The 17,557-nt window shown below is 45.1% G+C and overlaps 4 protein-coding genes across 5 annotated transcripts; 3 read left to right on the top strand and 1 right to left on the bottom strand.

Annotated features, from left to right (window-relative positions):
• The first annotated feature begins 1,166 nt into the window (after positions 1-1,166).
• On the top strand, positions 1,167-5,803 carry LOC117772269 (coiled-coil domain-containing protein 152-like). The gene is made up of 9 exons (XM_034603298.1): positions 1,167-1,381; positions 1,992-2,097; positions 2,572-2,640; positions 2,730-2,794; positions 2,911-3,046; positions 3,385-3,512; positions 3,739-3,852; positions 4,637-4,792; positions 4,826-5,803. Exons 1-8 carry the CDS (start codon positions 1,319-1,321, stop codon positions 4,763-4,765), a joined length of 810 nt encoding a protein of 269 aa, XP_034459189.1. The 5' UTR covers positions 1,167-1,318; the 3' UTR covers positions 4,766-4,792; positions 4,826-5,803.
• Positions 5,804-6,470: 667 nt separating this feature from the next.
• On the top strand, positions 6,471-8,995 carry si:ch211-22d5.2 (serine/threonine-protein kinase NIM1). Of its 2 annotated transcripts, XM_034603296.1 has the most exons (6): positions 6,609-6,748; positions 6,835-6,943; positions 7,087-7,108; positions 7,149-7,516; positions 7,637-7,905; positions 8,040-8,995. In XM_034603296.1, the coding sequence occupies exons 4-6, from the start codon at positions 7,243-7,245 to the stop codon at positions 8,799-8,801; spliced, it is 1,305 nt and encodes a 434-aa protein (XP_034459187.1). In that variant the 5' UTR covers positions 6,609-6,748; positions 6,835-6,943; positions 7,087-7,108; positions 7,149-7,242; the 3' UTR covers positions 8,802-8,995. The 2 variants fall into 2 exon arrangements, with proteins under 2 accessions (XP_034459188.1, XP_034459187.1); XM_034603297.1 differs by lacking the exons at positions 6,835-6,943; positions 7,087-7,108 and having other exon boundaries at positions 6,471-6,748; positions 7,231-7,516.
• A 1,571-nt stretch (positions 8,996-10,566) lies between these two features.
• Positions 10,567-12,065, bottom strand: LOC117772062 (growth arrest and DNA damage-inducible protein GADD45 gamma-like). The gene is made up of 3 exons (XM_034602999.1): positions 11,719-12,065; positions 11,399-11,606; positions 10,567-11,287 (listed from the first exon to the last, which is right to left on the bottom strand). Exons 1-3 carry the CDS (start codon positions 12,048-12,050, stop codon positions 11,174-11,176), a joined length of 654 nt encoding a protein of 217 aa, XP_034458890.1. The 5' UTR covers positions 12,051-12,065; the 3' UTR covers positions 10,567-11,173.
• A 3,820-nt stretch (positions 12,066-15,885) lies between these two features.
• On the top strand, positions 15,886-17,142 carry LOC117772065 (growth arrest and DNA damage-inducible protein GADD45 gamma-like). Its single transcript, XM_034603000.1, has 3 exons — positions 15,886-16,001; positions 16,120-16,327; positions 16,439-17,142. Exons 1-3 carry the CDS (start codon positions 15,901-15,903, stop codon positions 16,550-16,552), a joined length of 423 nt encoding a protein of 140 aa, XP_034458891.1. The 5' UTR covers positions 15,886-15,900; the 3' UTR covers positions 16,553-17,142.
• The last annotated feature ends 415 nt before the right edge of the window (positions 17,143-17,557 follow it).

Here is a 17,557-nt window from a genome sequence, read left to right as displayed (position 1 = left end):
AAAGTCCTTGCTGGTGGGGGTGCAGGCTACTTTGCTAATTTGCCTAATTTCCCACTGGTTTTTATGCTACGGTGAAAGTTCCAGATACTTTGGGTGGAAATGGACCCTTGGCTGCTAAATGTTCCACCTTCTTCACCAACTACTCTAAATTTCCATCTGCCGTTTGCTCCTGTGAACTTATAAACACAAAAAAACTATATGAGGATAATTCCCCGTTGACACCTTCCTCGTTTCATTACATTTTATAATATATAATGTTGACTAATGCAGCACTAAATGAGACTGTTTGTTTTATTCTCAAAACTTTGTACATATCAATAACTTTCTGTATGATAAAATCAGGTTCTGTGTATAAACACAATCTGGGGGGAAAATGTCTGGAAACAATGAATCATCTCAAACACACTGAATTAATGGTTTTAATAATATTTTCATAGCTTCTCGGGCTTTAACACCAATGTCACTAAACTAATGAGTCAGCCATTGCTTGTTTAATACTCGATCTAATCTTGTTGTTGGCGACAGGTGAAGCAGAACAAAGCATAAATGATCAACTGGAGCATGAAATATTAAAATACTTGTCTTATGTTATTGCTGTTACATACTAATTTCTTCATAGACTGAAAGGTTTTTCCCGAGCTGACGGCGAAAGGTATTTGATCTTTCGTCTTCTGGGGAAGTAACAGTACGTAGTAGAAGTATATTTTTCTAATGCATGGACTCTTTTTTCAGTTTTTCTTTTGGTTTCTAGTAAAATGTGCATCTTCATGTACATTCAATTCTTTGGGTACATTTTTCGTCAGTATTGAATTTTACAGTTTTTACATTTTAGCTGTTTAAAAAGTGTCAAATAAAGAACTTTCATACTTTTGCTCTCATGTCGTGTTATTAATCTCAGATAGTTTCATGTCTCCACTTACTTTAAAAATGTAATAATAACAATTATTATTATTTAATAGATTTTACTTACTACTTGACAAACAAGGTAATATATAATAATATAATATATAAATTCGTATTTTCAACATAACTTTACTCTTAAATGTTCAGTTTAATTATTTGGTGAAACAAAAACAAATATTACATCATCTATTGCACTGAACAGTAAATGTATAATTTAAAATAGAATAATCATTTTTCTGAGCGTTGCTGTGAACTAGCTCCTGCAGCTAAATGTCAGCTAACGTTAGCCTCGTCCATTGTCGGTCAGTTAGCGGTTAGCGGTTAGCATCCGCAGAGGAATCTCACGCATCTTGAATGAAAGTCGAGCGTTCGTCGCTGTTTTCTTCAGTAAGTTGCTCTTTGTTGGACAAACACCATGAAGAAGTTAAACTGTTTTCATCTCGACGACCTAATGGAGGAGTTCGCTCAACTGGAGCAGGTAAGCTAGTTAGCCAGTTAGCTAGCTCAGCCTGTTAGCTAGCTTAGCCAGTTCGCTAGCTAAGAGTCACTAGCTAACTAGCTCATCAGTGGCTAATTTAATGTGACTGTTACAAGTATGAAAAGAAGAAACACAAGTTAATTAAACTTAAAGATGATTATTTGTATTACTGGTAATTAGTTCTGTAGTTATATTAATCATCTGAAAATATCAAAGAAACTTCATGTTGCTAATGATACTTTCCTCACTACTTTCTATTGAATTATACATTTCTATCTTAGATAAATAGATCAATCTATCTCTATATCTATCTATCTATCTATCTATCTATCTATCTATCTATCTATCCACTAAACAGTATTAAACTAAGACTTGTGGTTATTTCTTTACAGATTAATTGTTAAGTTTATTAATAAATAACATGTCCGAACATGTATAAAATGCCACGTTAATGTTCCTTGAATCCAAAGTGAGGCCATTTCAAACCCATGAGACATTTAGTTCAGTGTCATGTACAGATGCATTAGAGTCTGTTCCCTTTCCACTGTCCGTCCTTGAGGGACCATAATAAAGACAAACATGTCCACTGTCTCTTACTGTTGTTCCACAGACGATCTCACAGGTCAGTGGCAGAAACCAGCTGTTGGAGGTCGAGCTGGACGACGCCACGAGACTCGTTAAATTCTATCAGACCAAAGAGAAGAGTCTGACTGAAGGTGACTTTTCTTTCTTTACATTAGAAACTAACTGAATAACTTTATTCTGTTTGTTTGAGAAGATTAAAGAGCCTGGTGGGACTTGGTGTTTGTTTGCCTCCCTCTGCTGGTGATTTGACCAAACGACAGCACGTCCCTGGTGCATGGAGAAAAGACAAAGTCTGAAGTTTGTTACCTTCAGAAAATCAAATCCTAAAAGTGTTAACATTTACAAAAGGGGCTGATGTATTATTAAGTAATCCCACCTCGAATACATGGTCACGCAGGTGAACTTTAAAGGACACACACTCCATAACAACCCTGAAATAATAATGAATTTAAGATTATACAACTGTCTGCAGCCTCTCATTTGGACATTTTAATTCTCACACTCATATCTCCTCCCGTCCAGAGACTATCCGGAGATTCTCCAGAGTTCAGTGTTTGTCTGGCAGCCGCCTGTCATTGTTAATTGTGTTGATCGGTGTGTTGCAGAGAGAGACAGCCTTCTCCTCACAGTGAACAGTTTGCAGCAGACTCTGCAGGAGCAGTGCAACCTCAGAGGTAAATTTACAAACACCAGCTGAGCGCACATCTTTTTAAGAGGAAGAACAAATAGTTCTTCCTCTTTGTGAATATTGTTCATGTTGCAGTGGAGAACCAGAGACTGAAGAGGGACGTGGTCGACCTGAAGCGACAGAACGAGAGAACGGTGGAGGTGAAGATGGAAGCACAAACGTTTCATTCACTTTGTTCACAGCAGACACGAAGTCGTGACTTTAAAGTGTTCACCAGCTGCAGCATCAGTGAGTGATGTGGTCTGTGTGTCGTCAGGATGGAGAGGCTGAGGCTCAGCGGCTGCTCTGTGAAATGGTCACAAAGGAGGAGAGACACAAGAGGGAGCTAGAGGCCGTGAGACAGCAGAGCAGGAGGGAGGCGGAGCTCGCGCAGAGGGAGGGTTCCAGTCAGGGTAAGAGCTCAAAACAAATCCCTCAGAGTCCAGATCCAATGTCCAATGTCTGAAATCACAAGACAAACAACGACACATACAGAGCAGCTGTTGACAACAAGGAAAACACTCACTGACATCTGAATACTACTAATATGCACAGTTCACATTTAAGTCAACTTTATTTTTCAGTAAAACATCAGTCAATAGTATAACAATTCCTGAAAGTTTCCCCTCGACATGAATTTCAATCAAATAGTGATGAAAACATAACTTTCTCAGTGTAGGAAATACTCTAAAAATAAAGAAAAACTAAAGTATTCTCATGATTAACCTTAATTTGTCTTTTGTTGTGACAGTGGAAGCCAAAGATGCTGAAGTGAAGAAGCTTCTGGAGAAGAAGGATCTGTATCTGGAGGAGATGAAGAAGAGGCTGAAGGATCAGGAGAGAGAGAGGCAGAGCGAGCTCCTCAAGTTACAGATGGAGGTAAACGAAAGAAGAGGCTTCATTTTACTTTTGTCATCCACTAGTTTCTAAAGATTAAAGTCTGTAATTTGTTATTTTCTCCTCATAAAGTCCAAACATGTAATGACATAGATAATCTGAAGGGCTGAAGAGGTCGAGAGTCCGTCTGCAGGAGGGTCTCATCTCTTCTCAGACAATGTGTCGAGTCCTACGTTTATTTGACGTTTTGCTGTGTGTGTTTTGTCAGTTTGGTGCGAAGTTAGCCCGAGTTCAGAGCTCAGCTCAGTGGAGGGAGCAGCAGCAGCAGCAGCAGCAGCAGCAGCAAGGCTCCGGCCTCCTTCCTCAGAGCGTCTTCAAGAGGGTGAGCGGCCCGCACACGCTCTTTTATATCCTCCCCCCCTCCTCTCCATTATAGAGCTTAATTAACAAGTAAACACACTGAAGTGGGAGCCAAGGTCTCACTGTGCAGAAGCTAGAGCTCCACTGAATTATCAGTTGGCCAATATGAACGGTTTTATTTTACAGTATAGACAATGCAGAAAAGATTCATGTTTATATTTTACATTAAATGTTTATTTTCTTAATAAAACTTCTATATATTTGGTTGTAGTTGTTTTTTTCTTTTTACTTATAGTTATTTATAATAAAGTTTATGGTTAAAGTGTAAAGTATCAAGCTTCAACTGCATTTCTTTGTCATAAGGGTTTGATAAGGTTTTAGGAATCATGGCCATTTAAAAAAATATCCATATTACACATCAGACAGTATATAGGTATCAGAATTTTTGATCGTGCTCCAGCAGAAACATATTTCATGTGCCAGTTTGTATGTTCTGTCTTTTGAATGCGAACTTCAGATGAGCCCTGACCTGTGACCTTCACATCAGGTTTTTCTTAATGTCCTGATCGTTTCCCTCTTCTCAGTAACAGATTACTTCCCAGAATCCTCCCTCCCTGTATTGTTGTGAAATAAATAAAATAACCCAGATGGGAAGTTACTGTTTTTTTCTCTCGTACAATTATTGTGAATCGTTTAGAAGCCGGTTATTTACGAGAACCACTGAATAAACTGTTGAAGATCAGTGGGTAATGTTGAGTAGGTCATCAGCGTCAGACGTGTTTCTAAAGCCTCCTTCTTGTCCTCAGAAGCTGCAGTTCATCCAAGAGGAGAAGAACAAGGAGATTGGGGCCCTGCGTCAGAGAATCAAGGAGCTGGAGGAGAGCCAGCGCTGCAGCGGCGTCAGCGACAGCCGCCTGAAGAGGAGGAAGATCTAGATTGTGTCAAGGCCAAACGAAGTTAACAAGCCGCTGAGCTGTCGGCTCTGCAGCTGCACAAAGCTCCAGACTCACTGGAGACAAGTAACTCAACCATTTCACACTTTGTAGTTCATTAGTTTCATTTTGAAAGCATAACTGTTGTACACATTGTAGAGATCCCACTGCTTCTGATGCACCGTCGGCCCTCACTGGAGCTGCAGCTTCACAGGTGAGCAGTGTGCAGAGAACACTTTCAAACCTGTTAACCTGTCTAAGGCTTTAATCCAATCAGACGGCTGCAGGGAGGCGACGCAGAGGAAGCAGTCAGGGAGTAGTTAGAAGTCCAGGATCGTTCAGGGAATTAAACCTATTTGACTTCTTTCAATTAAAGGAAAACTAATCATTTAACTCTGACTCAGGTTCCTCAAAGTCAAACTTGTCTTTCACTGATGTTGACAATCTATGCAATGATCAGAGTATTTATTGTATTGTATTAGTTATTTACATACATATGTTTATTATTTTAGAACATGCATGGTGTTGTAGTCATTCTGAACATTAGTACTTCAACTTTATTGTTTTGAGCTAAATTCTGAAAGCCTGTGTTGATATTTGATGGTTTATTAAACTGGAGCAATGTGAAGCTGATATTGAGGCTTTTGTCACATTAATTTATAAAGATAAATTTACATTTTAAGATTTACTGGCTTAATTTTCAGCGTTAGATGAGATGTTTGATATCACTGTCACGTTCGTATGCTCATAATGAAGCTATCGTTAGCAGTTGGTTAGCTTAGCTTATCATTAAATAAAATCTACTCTACCTGCACCTCTTCAGGAGAAATATAACTTGTATAATGCATAAAAACAAAACATGTGCTTTTGTTATGGTGCTGGACTATTTACTGCAGTCGCTTCCTGGACTGTGTTAAAATCACATTATTTAAACTTTGTTATTTGAGAGTTTAAAGCAGAAACAAGTGGTTGATAAGTCAGAAAGTCTTAGTGACATTTATAGAAATGCAGATCTGGCTGTGAAAAGCTCAAGCATCAGTCGTGCTTATAGACATTTTTATTTAACTAAATTCAAAATAAAAGCATGGGTGCACATGTATAAGAGGAGATATTTAACTAGTGGTTTCAATGAAGAGTGTTTCGTTGTTCTCTGGGTTTTATACTCGTTTGTCGTTGATTTATATCATGACAAGTCAGTTGTGCACTTATTCACCTCTTGACGTCTTTTCGGTCGTCCCTCCTGTCCACTGCTGCTCACAGGGACTGACACACCTGAAGGAAGACGCTCCGCCTGCTGACCTCATGCTTTGTAATCTCTTGATCTGCTCTGCTCAGCGTCTCAGGGGACAGGGAGCTAATCTCGATGGGAACATTGCCTAATGCTGTTGCGTAACATTTCATCTTCACAAAAGCCAAGAGATCAAGCGTGGCTGCACAACGCAGACATGTCTCTCACACGGGTGTGTTCTCCTGCACCTGCGATCCAATGCATCCTGTCATATGTATATGTACTGTAGATACCAGTACGTGCACGTATTCGTCCTCTGCTGCCTGTTTTCAGCCTGGTTTTTACCTCCCTGGCCTGATGTTAACTGTTTGAAGGGATTGGGACGGTCCTAAATTACAACAGGATTAGAGTTCATGACACCATCTTAATCCCTGGTTCCTCAGTGAGGACGAGAGGGTGAAAGACAGGGAGAGGTGAGCGGCGAAGGGTGTGGCCAGGGAAGCTCGTCCTGGCTGTCCACTTGACTGTGAACGTGCCCCCTCCACTCCACTGTTCCCATCAGTGCGCAGTGGAGGAACAGCAGCGATGGCAGCAGTCGGCTCAGTGGGATGAGATCGAGTCCGACCTCAGCATGTGTGAAGAAACATAACTGTTGTGGCTCCTTTTGGGCCAAAAGAAGCATGTTTCCTCCTCAGCTGTGTCGCTCGTGATGGACGCCGTGGACGTGTTTTGATGCAGAGCAACCATTTGGGAACTTGGTAAGAAGATGAGCACCTTGTCTTTTACATTAGTTTTATATTTTGTCAAATCTCTTTGGTCTTATTGCAGCAATTTCCACTTACAGGTCCGCAGTGAACGCTATGGCCCCGTGCACACCAGGTATTAACAGGTGGGTTTTGTGATCCGATCTCAAGCGGACGGCTCTAAGTACACGTGTGAACGCACATGCGGAGGTGGTCGGGGCCTCATGGGTCCACGTTCATTTAGCATTCAGAGCCGTCCACTTGTGATCAAGTCACAAGAACCACATGTTGATACCGGGTGTGTACGGGGCAGATGTTGCATGAGACTCTTTATTTAATTTGTCGACCTTGAGGGATGAGCCTTCAGTTTATAGAAAAATCCGGCCAATAAAAATCAGTTATTTGGGAATATTTGAAGAGTCATATTTAGAGCTCGCTCATGTGTACGTTAGTATTTGTTATGTTTCCAGACATTTATCATATCTGTGAATCTCCAGCCTGCTACAGAGATGCCCGGACCCCAGTACCAGGTGGCGAGCCCCAAGTTCCACCACTGCCAATACAGCCTGACAGACAGCTCCTTCGCGGAGTCCGAGGATGAGGAGGCCGAGGCCCCGCCGCCGGTCACCCCCCTGCAGAAGCTCACCACCGACATGTGCAAGGACGAGAAGACCATCAAGGAGCTGATCATAGGCCGCAGGGTGGGCTTCTACAAGGTCCGAGGGGAGATCGGGTGCGGGACCTTCTCCAGGGTCAAAATGGCGTTCCACGCTCTGGCTAAAGGTAAAGAAACGATCCACTTGTTCATCACACCTTTACGAGTCACATTACTTTTGCCTGTGATCCTTTCCCACTGCAACCACATGAAAATAAGATGTCCTTGTCCTCATCTTCATCTCGTAGACAAAGTGGCCCTGAAGGTCCTGGATAAGACGAAGCTGGACGCTCAGGCCCAGCGTCTGCTCTCCAAGGAGATCAGCAGCATGGAGTTCCTGCAGCACCCCAACGTGGTGCGACTGTACGAGGTGGTGGAGACGCCCAGCCGCCTTTACCTGGTGCTGGAGTACGCAGGAGGAGGCGACCTCCACAACAAGATCTGCAACGAGGGGAAATGCACAGACAAAACCAGCAAGATCATCTTCGCCCAGATCCTCTCTGCGATCAAATACATGGTGAGCAGCCACATTTGGTTTTCTCTGTAATGTCAAGTTCTGACAAACTAAATCAAATCAAAGCTCACCGATCATCTACGATCTCAGATCTGTTCCATACTAAGACATTTAAATCCTGTGTTTTTTCTCTGCAGCACGACATCAACATCATCCACCGAGACCTGAAGGCAGAGAACGTTCTGTTCACCACCAGCAGCTGTGTGAAGGTGGCTGACTTTGGATTCAGCACGCGGGTTTCAAACCGTGCCGACGCCCTGGACACCTTCTGTGGCTCTCCGCCCTACGCCGCCCCGGAGCTCTTCAGGGACGAGTCCTACCTGGGGCCTCCGGTGGATGTGTGGGCCATGGGGGTCCTGCTTTTCTTCATGGTGACCGGCACCATGCCGTTCCGCGCCGAAACCATGGGCAAGCTGCGGCGCTGCATCATTGACGGGGCCTACACCCTCCCGCCCTGGGTGGCCGGTCCCTGCCAGAAACTCATCAGGGGCATCTTGAAGCCAGTCCCTGACGACCGCTGCGCCGTGGACCAGATGTTGGGCTGCGATTGGCTGCTGCCTGTGGAGTTTCCCTGGTCGCTGGTGCGTCAGGAACCGGTGAGCCCCCTGCAGAGCCTGCTGGGCTCGGAGTACGGGGACCTGGAGGAGGAGGAGGAGGAGGAGATCAGGAGCTCGCTGGAGGAGCTCGGCTTTACCTCCGTGCATCTGCGGATCAACCGGCCCACAGACAGCCGCAGCCCCGTCACGGGGGTTTATCGAATCCTGCTGCACCGAGCACAGAAGCGCCGGGGCTGCGACTGCCCCCCCGTGGTACGAGGGATGGTGAGGGACCCTAAGAGAGAGGGGCTCCGGTCCTACAGGGGCCTCAGACACACCTCCAAGCTCTGTGTGCTTTCATAACTGCTAGAGAAACTCTTTTTATACAGATTCTTTTATACCAACAAGTTCACAGGGATTTTTTTTAAATCTTATATATACTATTTATATACATTGTGTAAGAGACTCCTTTTTTCACAATTTGTATTAAAGTTGTTTTTCTTCTTCCAGTCTGTGAAAGTGCCTGATGACATGTAAACGTCTGTATAAAATGTTCTTCTTATAAATTTTCTGTACATTTTGTAATTCTCTAATTTTAAAAGAGATTTAAAACTTTTTATGGCTTCTGATCCCTTCAAAATAAAGCCAAGCTGCTGGAAACCTCTCAGCTTCAGCGTCTGAGTCATTAAAGACTGATTTTACTTTTTTGGCCTAACGAGGTCAAAAGAATCAGAAGATTAAAGATTATGTGTAAATCTGGGTCCTGACCCTGAGGTAGAGAACAACCATTTCATAAAATGATGGTAAATGTTTTTATAAAGAGTTTTTCTAGATTTGATGACCACTCAAAGTGCTTTAATGTTTTTGCACTTCACACACGTGTATTTATCTGCAGCACTTTCTCTATCTGGCCCGAGGACACTTTGACACGGGGATGGAAGAAGCCAGGGATTGAACTATTGACCCTCTGATTAGTGGATGACCCGCTCTCCCCTCTGAGCCACAGCCCCCGGTCTCAACCCGTGTCACAGAGATCTGTCTTTTCACCACATTATTTCTTCTTTCATTAACAACATGAGTCTTTTCAGGGAACAGAACTGGCTTCAATCAGTCGTATGATGACTTGTTCAGGTTCCTGTGCAAACTTTACACTGATATGAACCAAAGAACAACGACAGTTATCTTTATTGTCTTTAATGCATAAACTCTTTCATGCAAAATATAATGTTTGTGCACGTGCATTTTGTGCATCTTTCCTTTTGTGCACGCAGGGTTTTGGAAAATGTGCAGATTACAAAGGAAAAGAGAAAACTTGGACCCATAGAAACCAGTTGTGTGGATTTGAAAAGACTCGTTTGGTTCCTGAAAGGAGAAATAATGTGTTGAAAGGCTGATGTGTGTGAGACGCAGGTTTCATTGTTGAGCTGCAGAGCAGCTGCTGCCCCCCCCCCCCACCCCTCTCTGTGGCCTGTTTACCAAAGTTTCACCAAGTGCCTGCCAGTAAACAATAGTCCCGACAGCAGCTGGCAGGACACCAGATGATACTCGGGACCTCCACAACCGGCCCAAACCAGTCAGACCCAGCCCGGCTGCCCCCCCCCGGCACTGGAGACCCACTGACACCTCCTCCCGGCCCTGCCCTGGCCGACCCCCACCTGCAGGGAGCGGCAGATGGCGCGGCGTGGCTGCGGAGACATCTGCAGCCCAGACAATGGCCGCTCTGTGCGGACCGCTGGAGCCGACAGGCCCGGAGCGGCGCTATTGTGCGCTGCGCCATACACATGCAGATGAGCTGTGTGGGGGGGGGGGCGGGGCCGAGCACGGCCTTTATTCTGTGAGCAGATGACAGGCGGGCGCGCGCTCCATGCAAATACTGCTGAGTGTGAAACTCCAAACACACAACTCCGGGTGACGCGTGTTGTTCAAGAGAGAAAGTAACAAAACACAAAACACAAGAATATGATTTGTTGACTTTTATTCATCATTTCACACAACTTGTAACGTGTTAACAATATAAATTAGTTTCCAACAAAGAAGCATTCATTACATCATCTTGTACATTTACTTAATTCATCCATTTTCCAAAGTGAAACCTTCAGAGAAAAGACATTTTATTCTTGTTTTTATGTTTATCTTTTTAAAATCATTGTTAAAAATCTAAAGTGAAACCTTTAGATGCTTTTTTTTCCAAGACTTTTTTTTTTAGAATATTTTTTTGTCATCGTTAAATTTCTAAAGTGAAACCTTTAGAGAATTAAGACCATTCTGGAAAGTGGGAAACATTTGCGCTGATTGCAACTGTTGTCGTGTTGCTCAGCGAAGAGGACACTTTTAAAAAAGTCTCTTTTTAAAAAGGCCTCTTCCTCCGCACCGCTTCTTCTCCTGCTGCGCGTGCGTGTCAACGTGCGACGTTTGCTCTGTGGAACCACAGGACGCAGAACTCGCTTCTCCTTCCTCTCCAAACCTCATCCGCACAAAGAATGAGGGTCGACGAGTCGCTCTTGTAGCATGCCCGACCTCGTTCACATAAAGAATGAGAGTCATCTGGGCATGGACGGGACAAGAGGCGACGGTTCACGGGGGCCCCTCCTCGGGGCCGGCGCCGTGCTGCCTGGACGGGAATCCTCCTCAGGAGTATCCAGGGATGAGCAGAAACAGGGTCATCCTCATCGGGATGAGTATTTCCAGATAAGAAGCTTCACAGCATCTGAGCAAGAGAGGAGCCGGGGCCCCGATCAGCGGCCGGGGAGGCTGACCTCAGGGACCCAGTCGTTCAGACGGCGGCTCTCCTCACAGAACAGGTGCAGCTTCTCCAGAGCAGGGTCCTCCCAAGAGCCCTCAGCTGGGTTCTGTTCACACAGGAGGAGGAAGAGGGGTTAGTGTCACATGTCTCACACACACACATCTGGAGCAGAGGAGCAAAGGATGAGGCTGGAGGAGACTGAGGTCCGGGTACATACCGTGATGAGGACGCAGTGAGCGTCTTCCAGCTGCTCCGCCTTGTCTCCAACGAGCTCAGCCAGACGCTGCACGTCGCTCACTCGGACGATGCTGATGTCGTTGTCGAAGCAGAAGGACTGGATGAGGGTGAAGTGGATCTGCAGAGCGATGTCACACTCGAACTGCTCGTCCGTGGCCAGGACGCAGAAGGACACACTGTCCGGGTCACTGTGGGAAACAATGAGGAAAAGAAGCTCATGAGATTTCATCCAAAACACAAACCCAAAGAATCTGAATCTGCAGAATAAACTTTCTCTCTTCAGCTGAGTCTCATACTTACAGATTCATAACTTTGGCGCACTCGTAGACGCCCACGGTGAGAGACTGGTTGTCTTTAGCCGACACCAGGACCTCCTCCAGGGCTTGGCCGGTGCACTGGGCACGCTCGGCGGATTTCTGGATCAGAACCTCCTCAAGAGTCATGATGAAGATGATGAAGTTATTCCGCACAGGGAGATTTTCAGAGAGTTTGTTCGGAGAGCTGAGTCTGCAGCAGAGTGAGTGGAGAGCTGCAGCCTCCCTCTCTTTATGCTCTGCAGCTCGTGCGGGGCAGTGAAAGCGCCGCGCCCTGATTGGCTGAGGCTGAATGGTGTATTGGTATGATAATGCCATTGTCACACTCCGGCTCGTGGCAGATTGATGGGGGTCATCGTGCCACGCACGCCCCCCCTCTGAGCGCATGCAGCCTGGCCTGACACTAAAAATAGCTTCTTACAAAAACAAAAAGTTCGTGCACTCTGCAGCACTTTCACGCAAATGACTTGGAACGCAGCTGGAGAATCTACACGCAAAGCTGCACGTTGAAAACAAGTGTTTATCTGCAGGTTCATAAAGAAACATAAAAGTCTCTGTACGTTTCACATGCACATGTATGACGAACTACAGAAGTGCAAACATGCGTATTTTTTAAACCACAACAACTATTAAAGACAAATTAACAAACTTCCAGTGATGATTCTTGCATTTCAAACTATAATGACATTATTTTAGCAGCAACATGGAGAAAGTGTGAAGCCCAGCCCCCCCTCACAAACCCCCTCCTCCCCGAGCAGCAGGGAGAAAGGGCAGGTGGATGATGCCATCTGTGGACTCGAGGACTGGCCATAAAACGGCCTCTATTGTGCGCACAGAAGCCCTCTATTATCACGCTCCTCCATACAAATGCAAATGAGCAGCGCGTGCCAGAACGCTGTGCGTGCTGCGCAATCTGCACTGCGTACCACGTGGACATCAGCTGTCCAGAAACTCGCTGCTCGGTTCTTATTTATTTACTCTGGGGAGTTCAGGGGCCACACGGGCTGAACTCTGCACGACAACTTGTAAACTATTGTCTGGTATTCGGTGCATAGATTCAACAAATGCTTTCTGCAACTTTCTGCTATTTTCCAATCGTGGAGAAACTTTTACGCGAGGACCGTTTCCACTCATTGAGCACTTTCACCCCAGTAGTTCGTGTGTATTTGTTTTGTATGGAATGAGTTTACGTGAAGCTGTAAATAAACATTTTCTGCACAACTTCCTGTTGAATCCTAATCACTTTTACGCACAACCAAACTTTTACGCACGCCTCATTTCCACTCATGAAGCGATCTGTCGTCAGTAGTACATGTGCATGTGCTTTTATGTAGTATTAAGTTTAGTGTAATGTGTTTATTTGCAGCTTTTTATAAACCCACAGTGTTTCTGGCGACTTTCCTCCTGGTCACTTTTACGCTCAACCAAACTTTTACGCACGCGTCTATTTCAGTGACTGAGCGGTTTCTGTCCAACAGCTCGTGCTTATCTGCTTATTCTTTAGCTGCGTGATAATCCGACACACATCAGGTCAGGCCTGCTGCCACTGCTGCGTTAATAGAGGAGGGGGCTGGCGTGCAGGAGACACAGGTTGGCGGTGATTGATTCAGCGCTATTGTTCCACTGAAGGCCGAGCGGCAGATGGAGGACTGTAGCTATGAGGGGAGGGACCTCAACCCCCAGCCCCCTCCTCCCCTCTCTCCTAAACCCAGGTCAACCCCAACCCCAGGGCGCGCCGCTCTTTTGTCCGCACGTCTCCACATCCGCCAGGCTGTTGTCTGAGTTTTGATTAAATTTGAATGGCAAAGAGGAGAAATCATGCTCTAGACTTTCTTATCTCCAGACTCGCGACGGCAGATCCACATCACTTTCAGTTTGAGCTGTAAACACGTGTATGAAAACACAACGTGTGTGTTTTTAGTTTCTTATCTGCTCGTTGTTGCAGCAACAGAATCACTTGTTTGTCTCCTGCAATAAAACTCATCAGCTGGACTGAAGGAGGAGGAGGAGGAGGAGGAGGAGGAGGAGGTGATGGATCCAGCTGATGGAGACCCACTCTGGGCTATTTGAGGAAGGATCAGCTTGCATGGCCACAGGGCAGGCGCGTGCAAATCGATACGGACCCATTGTTGCTGAAGCACATCTGCCAGACGGAGGCAGCGCGCGACAGGTGTTGCTGGTCAAAGCTGCTCTGTGATGACCTGCGGCGAAGCTCCGAACATCTGAGGATGAAAGTGTCTGAAGCTCTAAAGCAGTTTGGATAAAGGCTTCGAATGCGTTCAGGAGAAAATAGCACTTATAGAAATGTGCTGTTTTTATATCTTCTTCATTAAATAAGTTTTCTGAGCTACAAAGCTGCAAAAACTCTATAAACCTAAATGTGATGTGTAATCTAAAAGGGGGTTGGGAGAAGATAGTCGAGGATGGAGATATAGAAAAGTGTTGTTTTAGTTTTTCTGAGTTATAAAACTCTAAAGACTCTACAAACCTAAATACGTTTCGCTAAACCTGTGCGTTCGGATCTGGGATCAGTGTAATACTGATAAATCCTACGAGCAGCGGAATGGAAAGGTGCGGTCATCGCGCCCAGCAGGTGCTGCCCGGCCCTGCCTCGCGTCCTTTGTCCGCCCCCCCCCCCCCCCTCACCTTCTCCCCGGGGACAGACGGTATCTCCCGGTCGCCATTGAGAAAGATGCAGACAGGGCGATAAAGCGCGCAGGCACCTCCAGATGCCACGCGCCTCGAGTGAGGTCCGGCTTTACGCATGCAAATCAGCGGCGCGTGCCACAATCTACAAGAAACAGTTCAGACAGTGGAGTTGGTCACGAGTCAAATAAAAGTCCAAGTGAAACCCAGGACAACTGGAGAGGGGGGGGGGGGGGCGATCACTACCGAGTATTAGTATAGAAAGTTACTGTATTTTACAAATGTCCTCATACAGTTTTTATTGGATGTCTCAGGATCTGGAAAACAGGAGCTCTGCAAAAGTCCTCAGAGCTTTTTCAGGATGTTTACAAGCTTTTAAAATACATGTATTTATTATTTCAGGTTCAAATACTGTGATGTATATAAATCACAGTACAGGGACAATCAGATGATAAACACTACAAGAAAGAAGAAGAAGAATTAATAGTTATTGATCATCAGTATTAATAACATCAGATCTGAAGTTCACAGTGAAGAACGACCGAAGGCCACATGTCGCGAACTTGTATTCATTCCTAAATCACTTTGTGTCCTCATGTCTTGAGTTGGTGTCTCTCTGTCTGGAGCATCTGAGTTAGATATAAACGTCCCTGAGTGAAGACACCACAATGTCCTGTTGGTCCTTTATCTATAACCTGACCTTGGTTCAGCTCAGAGAGAGAAGGAGCATCTGTGGAACTAGACAGGCACTAGTCTCCAGACATAATGTGTAATATACATAATATACTGTATAGTGACATATACAGTAATGTGTGAGGATGGTCAAAAATGTGTCTTAATGGTAAATGATCAGGAACTAAAACATGTAGCTCACTTTAAAAGTTAAATAAATGTTTAAAATAATACAAAACTGAGAAATCGACTGACTCACCGAAGCTTCAGAACTTAATTATATACTTAAATTATTTCTGTGTGTAAAAAGTTGGAATAATAAGCTATTACTTCAGTCTACTCCCCGTTTTGGTATCTATATGTATATAGATAGATACATACAGTATATATGTATGTATCTGCTATGTATATATATATAGATATAAAGATATGAATGTAAAACATGTCCCTGTAACCTGTAAACCTCAGTGTTTATTCCTCCAACAGTTTGGAGTCAATCTTCGCTTCTGATTCATTCTGACCTTCGAGCACTTAGACGACGGCCGCCCGCTCCTCCCGTGTGATTTCATTATTCCTGTACGCTCAAAGAATCATTTAAAGGTCAGCGACTTTCTACATCTGAGCCTTTCAACCGAAGCTGCCCCCGACTTTCTAAGACTTTCTATAGGCACGCGTCCCTGAGGGTGGGGAGGCGGCTGCAGGCCTGTTGTGGCCATTGTGCCCCCACCAGCCAATCGGGGAGTGAGCGTGTGCCGGGTCGGCAGTATAAATGTTGGCAGACCCCAGGAAGCAGCACAAACACCCTTCTCTGAACATCCTGACCACCTCAGCTGAACTGTGAGATATAAACATGGAGTCTCCTGGAAAATCCCTGAAGGAAGCTTTGCTCTGCGCTCAGAGCGAGAACCGAGTCACCGCCGGAGTCTACGAGAGTGCTAAGATCATGACTGAGTAAGTAAACAGGACTTAAACAGGACTTTATATATATATATATATATGTATATATGACTCTACTTGATCAGGATCTGAGAGCCGCAGCTAACAGGAAGTGTCTTCTCTTTGTCCACAGTGACCCGGACAGTGTGTCCTTCTGCGTCCTGGCCACGGACGAGCAGTTCGAGTGTGACATCGCTCTGCAGATCCACTTCACCCTCATCCAGTCCTTCTGCTTCGACAACGACATCAGCATCGTCCGAGTGAGCGACGTGCAGCGTCTGGCTGAGCTCGTTGGAGACAAGGCGGAGCAGCTGGAAGACGCTCACTGCGTCCTCATCACGGTATGTACCCGGACCTCAGTCTCCTCCAGCCTCATCCTTTGCTCCTCTGCTCCAGATGTGTGTGTGTGAGACATGTGACACTAACCCCTCTTCCTCCTCCTGTGTGAACAGAACCCAGCTGAGGGCTCTTGGGAGGACCCTGCTCTGGAGAAGCTGCACCTGTTCTGTGAGGAGAGCCGCCGTCTGAACGACTGGGTCCCTGAGGTCAGCCTCCCCGGCCGCTGATCGGGGCCCCGGCTCCTCTCTTGCTCAGATGCTGTGAAGCTTCTTATCTGGAAATACTCATCCCGATGAGGATGACCCTGTTTCTGCTCATCCCTGGATACTCCTGAGGAGGATTCCCGTCCAGGCAGCACGGCGCCGGCCCCGAGGAGGGGCCCCCGTGAACCGTCGCCTCTTGTCCCGTCCATGCCCAGATGACTCTCATTCTTTATGTGAACGAGGTCGGGCATGCTACAAGAGCGACTCGTCGACCCTCATTCTTTGTGCGGATGAGGTTTGGAGAGGAAGGAGAAGCGAGTTCTGCGTCCTGTGGTTCCACAGAGCAAACGTCGCACGTTGACACGCACGCGCAGCAGGAGAAGAAGCGGTGCGGAGGAAGAGGCCTTTTTAAAAAGAGACTTTTTTAAAAGTGTCCTCTTCGCTGAGCAACACGACAACAGTTGCAATCAGCGCAAATGTTTCCCACTTTCCAGAATGGTCTTAATTCTCTAAAGGTTTCACTTTAGAAATTTAACGATGACAAAAAAATATTCTAAAAAAAAGTCTTGAAAAAAAAGGATCTAAAGGTTTCACTTTAGAAAATTTAACAATGATTTAAAAAAGATAAACATAAAAACTAAGAATAAAATGTCTTTTCTCTGAAGGTTTCACTTTGGAAATTTAACAATGACAACAAAAATTTAAAAGTGTTAAAATGGAAATAACTGTGTAAATTTGATCTTGAATCTTGAAAACTGAAAGTTAAAACTAAAGATAAACTACTTCCTGAAGGTTTCACTTCAGCTCTGTTGTTTTCACTTTGTCATATTAAATGACTTGTTCACTGAAAACCTGAATCTGTTGTCGGATGAAAACCTACAAATAAAATATTTGAAGCAAGTTTTGCTGTTCGACTGTTTTTTTACCTTTTTCTTCTCAGCTTAAAGTTGCCTGAAGTCCCAAATGGACTTTTACTTTGGCGAACCGGCTCCTGATTTGACTTTTAGACTTTCTGAGCTCGTTCTCGTC

The sequence above is a fragment of the Hippoglossus hippoglossus genome, chromosome 12 (assembly GCF_009819705.1).
Source record: "Hippoglossus hippoglossus isolate fHipHip1 chromosome 12, fHipHip1.pri, whole genome shotgun sequence".
Lineage (NCBI taxonomy): Eukaryota > Metazoa > Chordata > Actinopteri > Pleuronectiformes > Pleuronectidae > Hippoglossus > Hippoglossus hippoglossus.
The sequence above is the reverse complement of the archived record's forward strand: the minus strand, read 5'-3'. Positions and strand labels throughout refer to the sequence as shown.

Excerpts from the sequence above, each read along its gene's own strand:
- LOC117772269 (XM_034603298.1), top strand. The coding sequence starts at position 1,319 with ATGAAGAAGTTAAACTGTTTTCATCTCGACGACCTAATGGAGGAGTTC. Across the intron at positions 2,098-2,571 it reads AGAGAAGAGTCTGACTGAAG|AGAGAGACAGCCTTCTCCTC; the intron begins GTGACTTTTCTT and ends GGTGTGTTGCAG. Across the intron at positions 2,795-2,910 it reads AGAACGAGAGAACGGTGGAG|GATGGAGAGGCTGAGGCTCA; the intron begins GTGAAGATGGAA and ends GTGTGTCGTCAG.
- LOC117772062 (XM_034602999.1), bottom strand. The coding sequence starts at position 12,050 with ATGGCATTATCATACCAATACACCATTCAGCCTCAGCCAATCAGGGCG. Across the intron at positions 11,607-11,718 it reads TGCGCCAAAGTTATGAATCT|TGACCCGGACAGTGTGTCCT; the intron begins GTAAGTATGAGA and ends TGTTTCCCACAG. Across the intron at positions 11,288-11,398 it reads CTCACTGCGTCCTCATCACG|AACCCAGCTGAGGGCTCTTG; the intron begins GTATGTACCCGG and ends CTGTGTGAACAG.
- si:ch211-22d5.2 (XM_034603297.1), top strand. The coding sequence starts at position 7,243 with ATGCCCGGACCCCAGTACCAGGTGGCGAGCCCCAAGTTCCACCACTGC. Across the intron at positions 7,517-7,636 it reads GTTCCACGCTCTGGCTAAAG|ACAAAGTGGCCCTGAAGGTC; the intron begins GTAAAGAAACGA and ends TTCATCTCGTAG. Across the intron at positions 7,906-8,039 it reads TCTCTGCGATCAAATACATG|CACGACATCAACATCATCCA; the intron begins GTGAGCAGCCAC and ends TTTTCTCTGCAG.
- LOC117772065 (XM_034603000.1), top strand. The coding sequence starts at position 15,901 with ATGGAGTCTCCTGGAAAATCCCTGAAGGAAGCTTTGCTCTGCGCTCAG. Across the intron at positions 16,002-16,119 it reads AGTGCTAAGATCATGACTGA|TGACCCGGACAGTGTGTCCT; the intron begins GTAAGTAAACAG and ends CTTTGTCCACAG. Across the intron at positions 16,328-16,438 it reads CTCACTGCGTCCTCATCACG|AACCCAGCTGAGGGCTCTTG; the intron begins GTATGTACCCGG and ends CTGTGTGAACAG.